This window comes from Gekko japonicus, unplaced genomic scaffold (assembly GCF_001447785.1).
Source record: "Gekko japonicus isolate JY-2015 unplaced genomic scaffold, Gekko_japonicus_V1.1 scaffold2121, whole genome shotgun sequence".
In the NCBI taxonomy this organism is placed as follows: domain Eukaryota; kingdom Metazoa; phylum Chordata; class Lepidosauria; order Squamata; family Gekkonidae; genus Gekko; species Gekko japonicus.
In genome coordinates, this window is record NW_015174332.1 from 174,128 (window position 1) to 186,578 (window position 12,451).

At 48.9% G+C, this 12,451-nt stretch overlaps 1 protein-coding gene across 1 annotated transcript in view; it reads right to left on the reverse strand.

Moving 5' to 3' along the window:
* Positions 1-12,451, reverse strand: part of NUP214 (nucleoporin 214kDa) — a 121,953-nt gene that overhangs the window by 65,708 nt on the left and 43,794 nt on the right. The window contains exons 18-21 of the mRNA XM_015424259.1: positions 7,401-7,504; positions 5,559-5,741; positions 3,492-3,577; positions 1,639-1,722 (exon numbers count right to left, since the gene is read on the reverse strand). Of these exons, the coding sequence (XP_015279745.1) occupies positions 1,639-1,722; positions 3,492-3,577; positions 5,559-5,741; positions 7,401-7,504 (457 nt within the window). The remainder of the gene's footprint in view (positions 1-1,638; positions 1,723-3,491; positions 3,578-5,558; positions 5,742-7,400; positions 7,505-12,451) is intronic.

The window sequence follows — 12,451 nt, forward strand, 5'->3', positions numbered from 1 at the left end:
TACCTGTTCCTGCAGCTTCCTCCTCCGCCTGCTCTGCTCTGCCCCCCCCCTCGCGAATTTTGCAGGTCCCCTTTCTTGTTATATTATATTACTACATACTCAAATAATATTTTTGCCATGTCAGCTTAATCTTTAACTCCATTCACATTATACCAGACATATAATCTCTTCCAAGTTTTTGGAAACGTCCATTTTTTGAAATGTCCATTTCTTCGTACCTCTCATTTCCATAGTTAACTTATCTATTTCCGCTGCTTCCAAACGTTTATTGATATACTCCTGTTCGGTTGGTGTTTCTTGAGTCTTCCAATATTTGGCATACAATGTCTTCATGTCACTGAGCCACCAAGTGAGTATCACTGCTGAAAACAAGTGACACCCAAAGAAAAAAGGGCGGAGGAAGGAAATGACTATGCAGGATACCAGGAAAGGCTGATGGTGTTTGGGGCTTTTTAGACTAGGGAAAATAGATTAAGGTGAAGGGGGTTACAAAAGAGTTTTATAAAACAGCAAACAGTGTGGCAATAGTGGAGGGAGAGGGCTTTATTTAAAATTAATGCCTCCTCCGCACTAGAACTTGGGTGTTACCCAATGAAACTGGATGGCTGCAGGATCAGGACAGACCAGACAATGAAGCATCTGACAAAGTTGGCTCTGATCCATGTAAAAGCTTCTACTGCCTTGGGAACCGTATTTGGGCAGAAACGTTTCAAATAAAATAAATACAAATTAAAAATCTGTTCGTCTTCCTGATGTCACAAGTCTCCTTTTGGGTTTTGCCGCTGCGGACCGACATGGCTCCCCTGCTGGAATCTGAGACCAGAGAATGAACGTCTTCACTCAGTTCAGAACTGACTTTTGCATTTCGTGCATGCGGCTTGTAGGGATAACCCGGAAGGCTTTCGAAGAGGTCAGACAAAGTCACGCTATGATATTCAGCTATTAAGTCACAGCCACTCCACGTCTGGAGACAGTCTACCTCTCAATACCAGATGCTGGAAACAAGCAAGTCGTGCAGGGTTGTTGCCGTCAGGTCCCGCTTGTAGGTTTCCCAAAGGCGTCTGGCTAGTCACACCTGGAAACGGCTGGACTGGGTGTCCTCATCCCGCAGGGCCGCTCTTGTGGTGTTCTGCTTTTTGCAGGGCACTGAACGAAGGCAGTGATTCTCTGCTGCTCTCGTCAACACCTCTTGGTGATCCTGTATGATCACTTTCTCATCACAGCAGATGCTGATCTCTCAAAGGAGTGAGGGTTGATTTGAAATATCGTCGAGGATGGAGGGCAACCAGATTTTCAAGACACGAAGCGTACCATATTCGTGGCAGCTGGAAGCTCCTTCACTGAGCTTAAGGCGCAAAAGCACCAGTTTGACTTTAGAAGCTTCCCAAGTCCCCATCTTCAAAGGGGACTTAGGTGCTCCTGACAGCATCTTCAGCATAATTTGGCTGCCGGAGGTCCCAACCTACAGTGAAGGGCTCTCCACCTTTCACTGGGATATCATAAATGAGAGCAGAAAGCAACAGGGCACTCAGGACTGAACTGTGGTTGGGGGAACTGCTATAATATAGGCCAGGGCCTCTTGTAAACAAACAAGCCTTTGCCAAGTGCTTAAAAATTAGTAGATGGATTGCGGTATACCTGGGGCTGTCGACCTGATGGGCGGCATCTTCCGTTTGGATAGGAAATTCCGTAGCTGTGCCTGCTTCACGGGGGACAGTTTTGCTGGAAAAGAGGAGGGAAAAGGATAGGTAAAGAGGAGCCACCGATTTGTTCAGCATTACGCCTCTGCGGCACCAAGAAAACTCTTCTGTGATTCAACTCCAGCAATCCCACGTTCTTAAAGATATGGAGGTGGCAAACCATGGACTGGCCACTGGGAGTAATTTCGCAGGAAACAAAGGTCAGGAGCCAGCAAGGGAGCTGCAAGTGTGACTTTGTGTTTCCCAGACCCAGCTACCTGCTGAATCTCACTGGCTCAGCTCAGACTCCATGTCCACTGCCAAATGCAAGTGATTTCTCTTCCCCCCAGAATCCTTCCTTTCCTCTCAGGCAGGCTCTCTCCCTCACCTCCCAGTTTTCATTGACAATGAAATGGCAAACAGTGATCGTGTGATCCTCCAAGCCACGATTAGTGGTGGATTTGTAAATAACGGTTTGCAAGTCAGCAGTAAATGTCGTCTGCTTCGCTGGGTTGTCAGGGGTTAGCAGAAACCAGAGGTGGAGCAAAGAAGCTGCGCAGGGGCGGAACACACGTGCCTGTGAAGTGACTCCTGATTTGCCAAAACATGGCTTGATATTGCCTTTGGCTCAGATCAGCTTCTGCTTGGAAGGATTTCAGCAAGTGGAGTGAGATTTCTCCGTCTCCAAAATATCCCCCCCCCCAAGTGATTCACCTAGAGGTCACAGTGCCCCCAAGAAGAGCAAGAGGAGGGAGTTGGAGGTCCCCAGCAGAAAGTGGGAGTCAGGTAAAAACACCCCATTCTTTGCATTGATGGAACCCCCGTTGCACCCTCTCCTGACGCTTCTCTTGTGAAAAAAGGGCTTCAGGATTACGATGCCACATATTAGTGGCACTCAGTGTTTCCACTAAGCTACCACTCCCTACTCCCATACACGTAAGTAGTGGCGTTCCCGAGGGCCAGACCAGACATGATGCTGGGAGTTCTGTGGCTGGAGCTTCCAGTTGCTTTTTCTTTTTATGCAGCAGGCCTCAGGGCTGCAGTTCAGATCAGAGGGTGTGTGTGTGTGTGTTCGTGAATGTGTTAGAGCAGGGGTGTCAAACATACGGCCCATGGGCTGGAACCATGGGTCCAGGGCTCTTAGCTGGCCCACGAGCAACTGGTCATTTCCTTTACTGCCAGATGACAAAGACTGTGCATTATGTCCCGGGGCTAACGCGTGACAGGCGGAGGAAGTGGGAGGGAGGACATCAGGGAGATACTGTAAGAGTGTTAATGTTTTCAGCACGTGTGTATTTTGAGTTAAAAATAATATCGTTCATTGGGTTTGCCCGTGTCCTTTATCAAGTTTCTATCTCTGGTACCTGGCATGACATTTTATGGCACACGTGGTTCAGACCTGACAAAGTGACATTTATATCAGATCCAGCCCTCGTAAGAAATGAGGTTGACACCTCTGCGTTAGAGTTCCCTCTAAGCTGTGTTAGGGTGAGCTAGCTCACAGTTTTTTAGACTCTGGCTCACACATTTTTGTCTTAGTCCAGGAAGGATGGCTCCAGAGCAGACTAACTTAATGCAGTAGCCATATCGCTCGCTCACTTTAGTGCCAGTCGCTCACAAAGTAGAATTGTTGCTCACAAGACTCCACAGCTTTATTTTCTTATGTTCTCAGGGGGTACTGAGTGGTGGCAGTTAGTTACCAGGGTGAGTAACCCTGGCAGTTAGTTACCAGGGAACCCTTGGTCTAACCCTTGCCCAGCAAGGAAAAACACCATTCCCTCCACCCCGCTCCTACCATAACAGCTAACTTACCGGGTGCTTTGGACTGACTCTTGGGGCACGATTCCATGGTAAATTTCATCAAGGCGTTACCCAAGCTCTCAAGTTCGCTGTCAAGGCTGAGTCAGTTGGGAGTTGAAGCAGCAGCACAGGGAAGAAGCCAAGAAACAGCGTCATCGTCACAAAGCAGAACATGCAGCACCCTTACCTAACGGTTCAAAGCAATTCACCCAAATTGTCTCCATAATGCTATTACTTACCATGGTGCTTTAACAGAGTTACAAAAGGGAGAAAAGGTCCCTGCCCGAAGGAACTTACAATCTACAATTAAACACAGGCATGGTTCAGACTGATACCGATGAGCTCGGGGGACCTTCGGGCTCACGTGCTGCCTGGCCACAAACGTACAGGGAGGAGACTGTGGGTTCCTGTTGTTTCCAAGCCACAAACTATGGTTTGCATTCTCCTTGCAAACCAGGACTCCAAGCTCTAGATCAGCCCTGGCTTGCACACTGAAAGTGTGTCGTGTTTGTTAGTTCGGTCATAAAGGGCAAACGGTGGCTTCCCAGGAAAGCAAAGCTGGTCATGTGCTGCCTGCCACAAACATACAGGGAGGAGACTGTGGGTTCCTGTTATTTCCAAGTCACAAACTATGGTTTGCATTCTCCTTGCAAACCAGGACTCCAAGCTCTAGATCAGATCTGGCTTGCACACTGAAAGTGTGTCGTGTTTGTTAGTTCGGTCATAAAGGGCAACCGGTGGCTTCCCAGAAAAGCAAAGCTGGTCATGCTTCAGGGGAAGATGGGTGTAGGAGGCCCATAAGCAAGTCTGAGCATCCCCCCCCCACAGATGCTTCGCTTGGAGGCAATCCCTGGTTTGATCTTACATCTGAACTGAGCCATAGAGGGAGGGAATGATGATGATGGAGAAGGAAAAACAGGAGGGATAAACATTCAGCCTATGCGCACTTTTGTTCAGGAGGCACTGAACTAGAGATAAAACATCTCTGAAAACGTTGGAGTCATGGAAAAAGCATCCCCCCCCCTGAAAAAAAATCAAAAATTTGTGTGTATGTGTGGGGATTACAACGTACTTAATTTCCTATCAAATCTAAACCTGTTCTGCTACTTTAACAAATACATTATTTATAACTTAACATATAACATTGTATTAGCTGACATATTTATGGCATTTTGCAGAACCCATGCAAGCAAAACTGCAAACACAGCCGATGTGAAAGATAGAGAGAACTGCAAACGACTGCACTCTATGCTATTTTAGCATATTTCATTCATTCCAAAACAAATATATACACATATATTTGACAGGAGGTTGTCCCCCCCCCCCCAGTGCTTCCTGGAACTTCCCATGTTTCCATGGAAAAAATTCAATGCTGTCCATTTTGAATGAAACCTTGTCTTCACTCACTCAAAAAGAAAACAAAAAGTTTTCAACTAGATTCCAGTCCAGTAGCGCCTTAGAGACCAAGAAGATTTGGAGGGTGTAAGGTTTTGAGATTCAAAGCACCCTTCGTCAGATACAAGTCTTTGCAAAGAAGAAACTCGGGATGCGAAGGGACAACGCACAGTGCAATTGACTTGATTACAGCAGAGGAGAAACGCTCGGGGGGCAGAAACCTGGCCCACACTCCCCCCGTGCTCCAATCAAGCCGATGGTCTCCGCTGGCTCAAGTCATCTGCGCAATCGTGTGCAAAACTGGTTTTATAACGCAAACCAGAAACCAAGACTGACAACCTTTGAGTCCTCACGGTTGCAGAGAAAAGTTTTTTTTAAAATCCCATACTAATCCACAATGACCTGGAGAGGACTGACATTAGTTGGAGAGAGGTCTCCTCCACTAGCCCTATTTGGTCTCTCCACCCAACCCCCTCGGTTTTCATTCATAAGGACTAGAAAGCTAAAGAAAGCTGACATTTTTTCCTTATACATGGAGCTGTGGGATTTACGCAGCTCCGGCCATCATGGGGACGGTCTTGCGCAGATAGTTTCTGCCCAGTGGTTTTGGATAGATCATTGCATTATACTGTGTGTGTGTGTGTGTGTGAAGGTAAGACAGCAAGGAAGCGAAGTGACACGCACCCCTGGACGCTGCTGCGGGTGGAGGAGTCACGAGAGAGGCCCCACGGAGAGGTCTGCTTGTACAAGCGAAGCTGCTGCAGGCTGTCCACCAGGTTCGTCAGCCGTTTCCTCTGCTGGTTAATTATCTCTCGATTATTAGTGAGGGTGTTGAACAAAGTCTCTCTCTCCGGCACCATTAGGCGTCTATTGAAAAAACAAGTCAGGGGGAAAGGGGGGGAAAAATCAAGCCTATTGCAGGAGATGAATTTCGAGAGAGAGGGAGGCAGAGGAAGGAATGGGGGAAAGGCGCCAGTGACAACGAGTGGGTAGGAGGAAGTCGGTAGGTTTTGCTCATACATAATCCCAAGGATAACCATGCAAGGCGGGCCAATACCATCACTGTATCTAACAACAGACCAGTGAACTATCTGCAGACAACAGAGCTGTACACTAGGACCACCCACAGACAAGGTAGGGGCCTTGAGATACTTGGGAGTCTCCCTAGGTATGACAAAAAAAATACGACTTTATAAGTGATCCCCTTCCCCTGAGAAAACTCAAACTATGAACATAAGAACATAAGAGAAGCTATGCTGGATCAGGCCAATGGCCCATCCAGTCCAACACTCTGTGTCACACAGTGGCCAAAACCCAGGTGCCATCAGGAGGTCCACCAGCGGGGACAGAACTCCAGAAGCCCTCCCACTGTTGCCCCCCAAGCACCAAGAATACAGAGCCTCACTGCCCCAGACAGAGTGTTCCATCCACATCTTGCGGCTAATAGCCGCTGATGGACCTCTGCTCCATATGTTTACCCAATCCCTTCTTGAAGCTGTCTGTGCTTGTAGCCGCCACCACTTCTTGTGGCAGTGAAGTCCATGTCTTAAATTACTCTTTGGGCGAAGAGTATCTATTCTTTTTATCTGTTCTACGCTTAAAGGTAAAGGTAAAGGTTCCCTTGCTCGAAAGCCAGTCAAATCCGACTCTAGGGTTGCGGTGCTCATCTCCGTTTCAAAGCCGAAGAGCCAGCGCTGTCCGAAGACGTTTCCGTGGTCATGTGGCCGGCATGACTAAACACCAAGGTGCACGGAACGCTGTTACCTTCTCACCGAAGTGGTACCTATTTATCTACTTGCAATTTCTTGCTTTCGAACTGCTAGGTTGGCAGGAACTGGAACTAGAGACAGGAGCTCACCCTGACTTGCGGCACCCGGGTCTTGAACCGCTGAACTACTGACCTTCCGCAGCCTGCAGTTCAGCGTCTTAACCACTTGAGCCACCGCAGCTCCGCTCTACGCTTACTGCTCATTAATTTGATTGAGTGCCCACAAGTTTGGTTTGAGGAGGACTGAGCAAGCTTCGGAAGAAACTGAGTGCTGACTTTTAGCTGCAAACAAGAGGGGGGGGGAACACTGGGGAGGGGAGAAATCAGCCTCCTTTAGGCCCTGAGAGTTTAGGGAGAGATACTTCAGAGGACTGGATGTCCTCACTGCCCCCAGGCGATTCCTCAAGGCCCTAACAGCAAGATCATTCACACAGAAAACTATGAAACGGCTTTAACTATTAGAGTCCGGCAAAAAGCAATAAACAAGAAGGCTGCGGAGTTTGTCCCTACAACCCTCTGCTCACTGAATGGAGGTCTGCCAACCGTTATTAATCACAGTAGCTAAACCAGGGGTCGCTCTCCCATGGTGGGCACAGGCACAAAATGACTTCAGCTTACCTTCAGTCCCACCTTTCCTTCGAAACACATCCCCAAGATTAACAGTGCCATCCTAAAAAGAGTCACACTGTTCGGGGCCAGTGTTCAATTAACACAGAAGGGTGTGACTCTTGCTTAGAATGGCACCGTAGATCACTCACCTTTGCTGTTTTTGCTGTTCCAGATGCCGGTCCCATTCCAAATCCAGAACATCGTTCACATCCTGAACAGCAAACTTCACGTACTGATGCAAGCGTCGAATTTCCTGCCCCAGAAAGAAATCAAAAAAGTCACCTTTCTGACCCAATTCGGGATACTCACAATTAAGTTCAAACGTCTCGGTTCAGAACAGATCGGCCGAGGCAGCTCCAGCAAGGGTGGTGGTCCAGGCCCAGGGCTTCTTGGTGGTAGAAGCATCTCACTTCTAGGTCTCCCTACCCAGAGAAGTTGACCTGGCCAGCTCGGGGCTGTTGCTGGGAAAGACTGTGAAGACTAACCTTCAGGAGGTGTTTTGTGTTCATGTGATGCGGACCAGATTTGATCCAGGCCGGCTTAGCATCAGCGCGGGGGCCGCATCGTGTACCTTCCAACCATATCCAGGGATTTAGCTGTGCTGCTTGGAAATATCTGCTGCTCAAAGGAGGACCACTAGAACCCCAGGGCTGGTAGGCCCTAAAACCTGGACATCTCCACTGAACATCTGGCTGCCTTTTAAGGAGCCCCTCGATCCTATGGCTACAGTACTCGGCAGACTGCAGTGGCAGCGATCCGCTGGGTGCTGGACTCGCTGAGCGAGAGCACGGCTCCTCCGGCAAACACGTGCTGCTTCCACGAAAGCAAAATTCAAAACCAAAACCTAGGGCTACTTTAATCAAGGCAAAGGTTTCCCTTGCTCGAAAGCCAGTCGAATCCGACGCTAGGGTTGCGGTGCTCATCTCCGTTTCAAAGCCGAAGAGCCAGCGCTGTCCGAAGACGTTTCCGTGGTCATGTGGCCACCATGACTAAACACCAAGGCGCACGGAATGCTGTTACCTTCCCACCGGAGCGGTACCTATTTATCTACTTGCAATTTCTTGCTTTCGATCTGCTAGGTTGGCAGGAACTGGGGCCAGAGACGGGAGCTCACTCTGTCATGCGGCACCCAGGTCTCGAACTGCTGAACTACTGACCTTCCAGCCTGCAGTTCAGCATCTTAACCACTGAGCCACCGCAGCGCCTTACTTTAATCAAATGCAGTCCTAAATAAAACCATCTTGAGCTGCATCCTAAAGGCTGAAAGTGAGGGGGCCGGGCGTCCTTCCCTGGAAGTTTGTTCCGTAATTGTGGGGCTGCCACTGAAAAGGCCCTCTCCTGTGTACCCGCCAGATGAGTTTCTTGGATGGGACAGTCAAGAGGGCCTCTCCCTGTGACCTTTATTCCCAAGCAGGGACATACGGGAGAAGATGGTCCTTCAGATACCCTGCTCCCAAGCCATGCCTTTGCAGACCAGCATCTGAAAGGGACAGCTGTCAAGTTTGCCTAGACCTTGATTTCTCAAAATAAGAGAATCTGAGCCATGGCAAGTTCCTCCTTTTAGGGAACAGCCCCTCGGACTCACAGAACTGTTTCAAAGAACCCTAGTCTGCTCTCCAGCCAATAGTGGGCTGGAGCTTCTGGGATAGGAGAAGGCTACTCCGCTAGCTGAACTTCTGAACCACCAGAGGTGCAGTGCGGTGGCCAGGTAGCAGTTCCTGACTCAGAGGCTGCCACCTGAAAAGGAGGATTTAGATGACAACTGCAGCTTACCACAATCAGCACTTTGGGTGGGGGGGGGGGAGAGAATGCAGGCAGAACGCAACATGCTTCACTGCAAAAGCGCAGAGTATTTTTGTACCAAATATACAATAACCAAGTGCCATTAAGAGATTGGATTTATACCCCACCCTTCACTACCCAAAGGTGTCTCAGAGCGGCTCACAAACTCCTTTCCCTTCCCCTCCCCACAACAGGCACCCTGTGAGGTAGGTGGGGCTGAGAGAGCTCTTTCCAGGACTGCTCATGAGAGAACAGCTCTGAGAGAATTTGTAAGTGACCCAAGATCACTCCAGCAGCTGCAAGTGGAGGAGGAGTGGGGAATCAAACCCAGTTCTTCCAGATTAGAGTCCGCACACTTAACCACTACACCAAACTGGCTGCTTCAGATGACTCATAAGAATGTGAGAAGAACTTGGCAGGATCACATCTGCAGTTCCTCTAGACCTCTGTCGTGTGTCCCACAGTGGCCAACCAGATGCCCCAAAAGACCTACAAGAAAGGGCATAAAGAATCTTCCAGCTGTCCCCCCACCCCACAGCAGTTGGCACCCGGAAATACATTATCCCTGAATACGGAGATTCCAGTTATTCATAACAGCCACTAACAGATCCATCATCTATGCATTTGTCTAATCCACTTTTAAATTCTCCTTTGCTAGTGGGCATCAAGTGCACGAGGCTCATAGCCAGGATTTTGTGGCTTGTGGGGCACTCAGTGCAGAAAGAAAAGCCATTTAGCCAATAGAAAGCTGTTACCAGGATAGAGCTCTAAATTGCAAGCTGTCAACCGCTTTAGATGACAGTTCTCAGCTGCTGCAAGTTAATCACGTCTGCCAGTCTAAGCAACAGTTCTGATAACAAGCCAGCAGGTGGGGGTGATTTCTATAGTCAAGAAAGCTAACAGGCAGAAAAACTCTTGACACAGAGTTAGAAGGGATCCTAGAGGTCACCTACTCCAACCCCTTGCTCAGTGTGGTAATTAGTCAACTACAGCACCCCACTCTGCTCAAAGGAGCGCACACCTTTTAAAAAATGTTTTAAAATGATTGAAAAAGGCATTTACAGGAGAAATTCTTGTGGGGCTGTGCCTTTAAGAAAGGGGGCAAGAGCCCCAAAAGCCCCACCATAGCTATGGGCCTGAAGTACACAACTTACCAGTGAATTCTACAAGTTATTTATGTGTTATGTGAAAAACTCTCTTTTATCTGTTTTGAGATAGTACTCAAGGAAATGAAATCCAAGTTGCAGGCCATAGGGTTAATAGAGCCAGTTTGGTGTAGTGATTAAGAGCACGGACTCTAATCTGGGAGAACAGGGTTTGATTCCCCACTCCTCCACATGCAGCTGCTGGTGTGACCTTGGGTCAGTTACAAGTTCTTTCAGAGCAGTCCTGGAAAGAGCTCTCTCAGCCCCACCTACCTCACAGGGTGTCTGCTGTGGGGAAGGGAAAGGGATTGTAAGCTGCTCTGAGACTCCTTTGGGTAGTGAAGGGCAGGGTATAAATCCAATCTGTTCTGTTCTTCTCTTGGATCACTAGTCCAGCAGCCTGACCGGGGGGGGGGGTTGTTCCAGATTCTGAATAGGGCAATCAGTTAAATCCAAATGAAGTCCTTCCCACTCCGTGACACTTCAGAGTGTAACAGAAGCAGGGGTCATTTCGTAGAAAATGAGGCGCAGGAGCTCATTAGCATACCTAATAGGTTATTAGCATAATAGCTCATTAGCATATGCCACGCCCCCTGACATCACTGGAAGTGGTATCAGATGGGGAAAGAAAAAAGGGGGGGGGAGGCATCTTCAAAAGCCTCCCATTCCCTTCCCCAGCCAGCCTGCCAAGGCGGGCAGGGGGTGGGGCGAAGAGAGAAGGGGTTTAAAGTGTAAACCCCTTCTCTCTTGTATTCTATGGGGCCATAGAATACAATGGAAAGATCGCGCCACTGCTGCAGTGCGACTCTAGAGAGAAGGAGCTTGGGGGTGGGGAGCTGGGGGCGGGGCTTGCCGCCACTGCCATTTGTGCCCGCTCCTTGGCTGCCGGAGCGCTGCTCCGGCTTGCTCCGGCCCCGAATGACCCCTGAACAGAAGGGTGAATGACAGTGTTTAAGGATCTCCTGCGAAAGGGAGACTCAGTACATACAGAACAAAGTCTGAGTTCAGTGGCACCTTTAAGGCCAACAAAGTTTTATTCCAGTGCATACACAAAAGCCTATACCTTGAATAAAACTTTGTTGGTCTTAAAGGTGCCACTGGACTCAAACTTCGTTCTGCTGCTTCAGACCAACGTGGCTACCCACCTGAATCAGTACATAGAGAAAGCTAGCTTAATGGTAGAAAAGGTTCTAACCAAGCTTAGCCCTTTCGTGTGTGCCAGTTTTCTTCATGCAGGGTAATATGTACGTGTAGGACCCTGCAAAAACACAAACTTAGACACATACACCCAGAAGGGGTTGCTTGCAGTCCCAGAAGGCATCTACCAGGCAATTTTGCTGAATGTGAAGACCATCTTTTAGGGCCTGAATATGAAGCAACCTTTTGAAACGGGTGAAAAAATTAGCCAGCTAGCTAGCTCACCACAGGCCACAGACTTGTACAGAAGAGGGATTGGCTGCTCAGGAGGGATCATTTTGAGCCATCTCAAGCTCGGTTTTATTTATGAGCACATTCCACATTATCCTTGTGCATCCAATTTGGACTCCTCCGGGCAAGACAGGTCAATTACATAGGAGCGCTGTGGCTCAAGCTAGTATTTCACACTTCAGCGTGACAGGGGAGAAGGAACTTGTTTGACTTTAAAACCACCACCCCGGGGGAGGGGGGAGAAGAAACATGCCCCTCCCCTTGCCCCACGTTTCCCCATCTCATGCCAAAAATCTTTTTGACACGCTTGCAAGAACTTCCCGCTGCCGCCCGGCACTTACAAGCCCATTCGGTTTCCAGCCTCACCATCCGTGAAATTGACTGCAATAGCACAAGTCGTTATAAATCATCGCACTGAACGGGGGAAAGCGCTTGCCGGAGGCAAAGCAATCTCCGAATGAACAATTTCTTTCATTAACTTAACAAGACATTAAACCGACACTTCCTAAAAGATCCCTGCCCTCCCCCAGTTAAAAAAAAGGACATTAATAGAAAAATAATGCAAGCAGATGAAACTGGCTGAGAGGAGGCGCGGGAAGTGTTCTCCTGGACCCTGGGCAGAACAGCTGCTGTGGGCCTGGACCGGTGGCCTTATTCACTGCAGAATACAGGCAAGCAACTGGTTACCCAGAGGCCCCCCTCTGACCTGCGGCTTTCGGTTCAGGCCCCATTCCCAAAGATATCTCCTCGCTGTGCTCTTTAGGGACCGTGTCCGGGCTTCATTAAAATCTGGGCTGGGCGGGCCTCCGCCAGACCCAAGTCAACACATTCTCCCACCCCCCTGT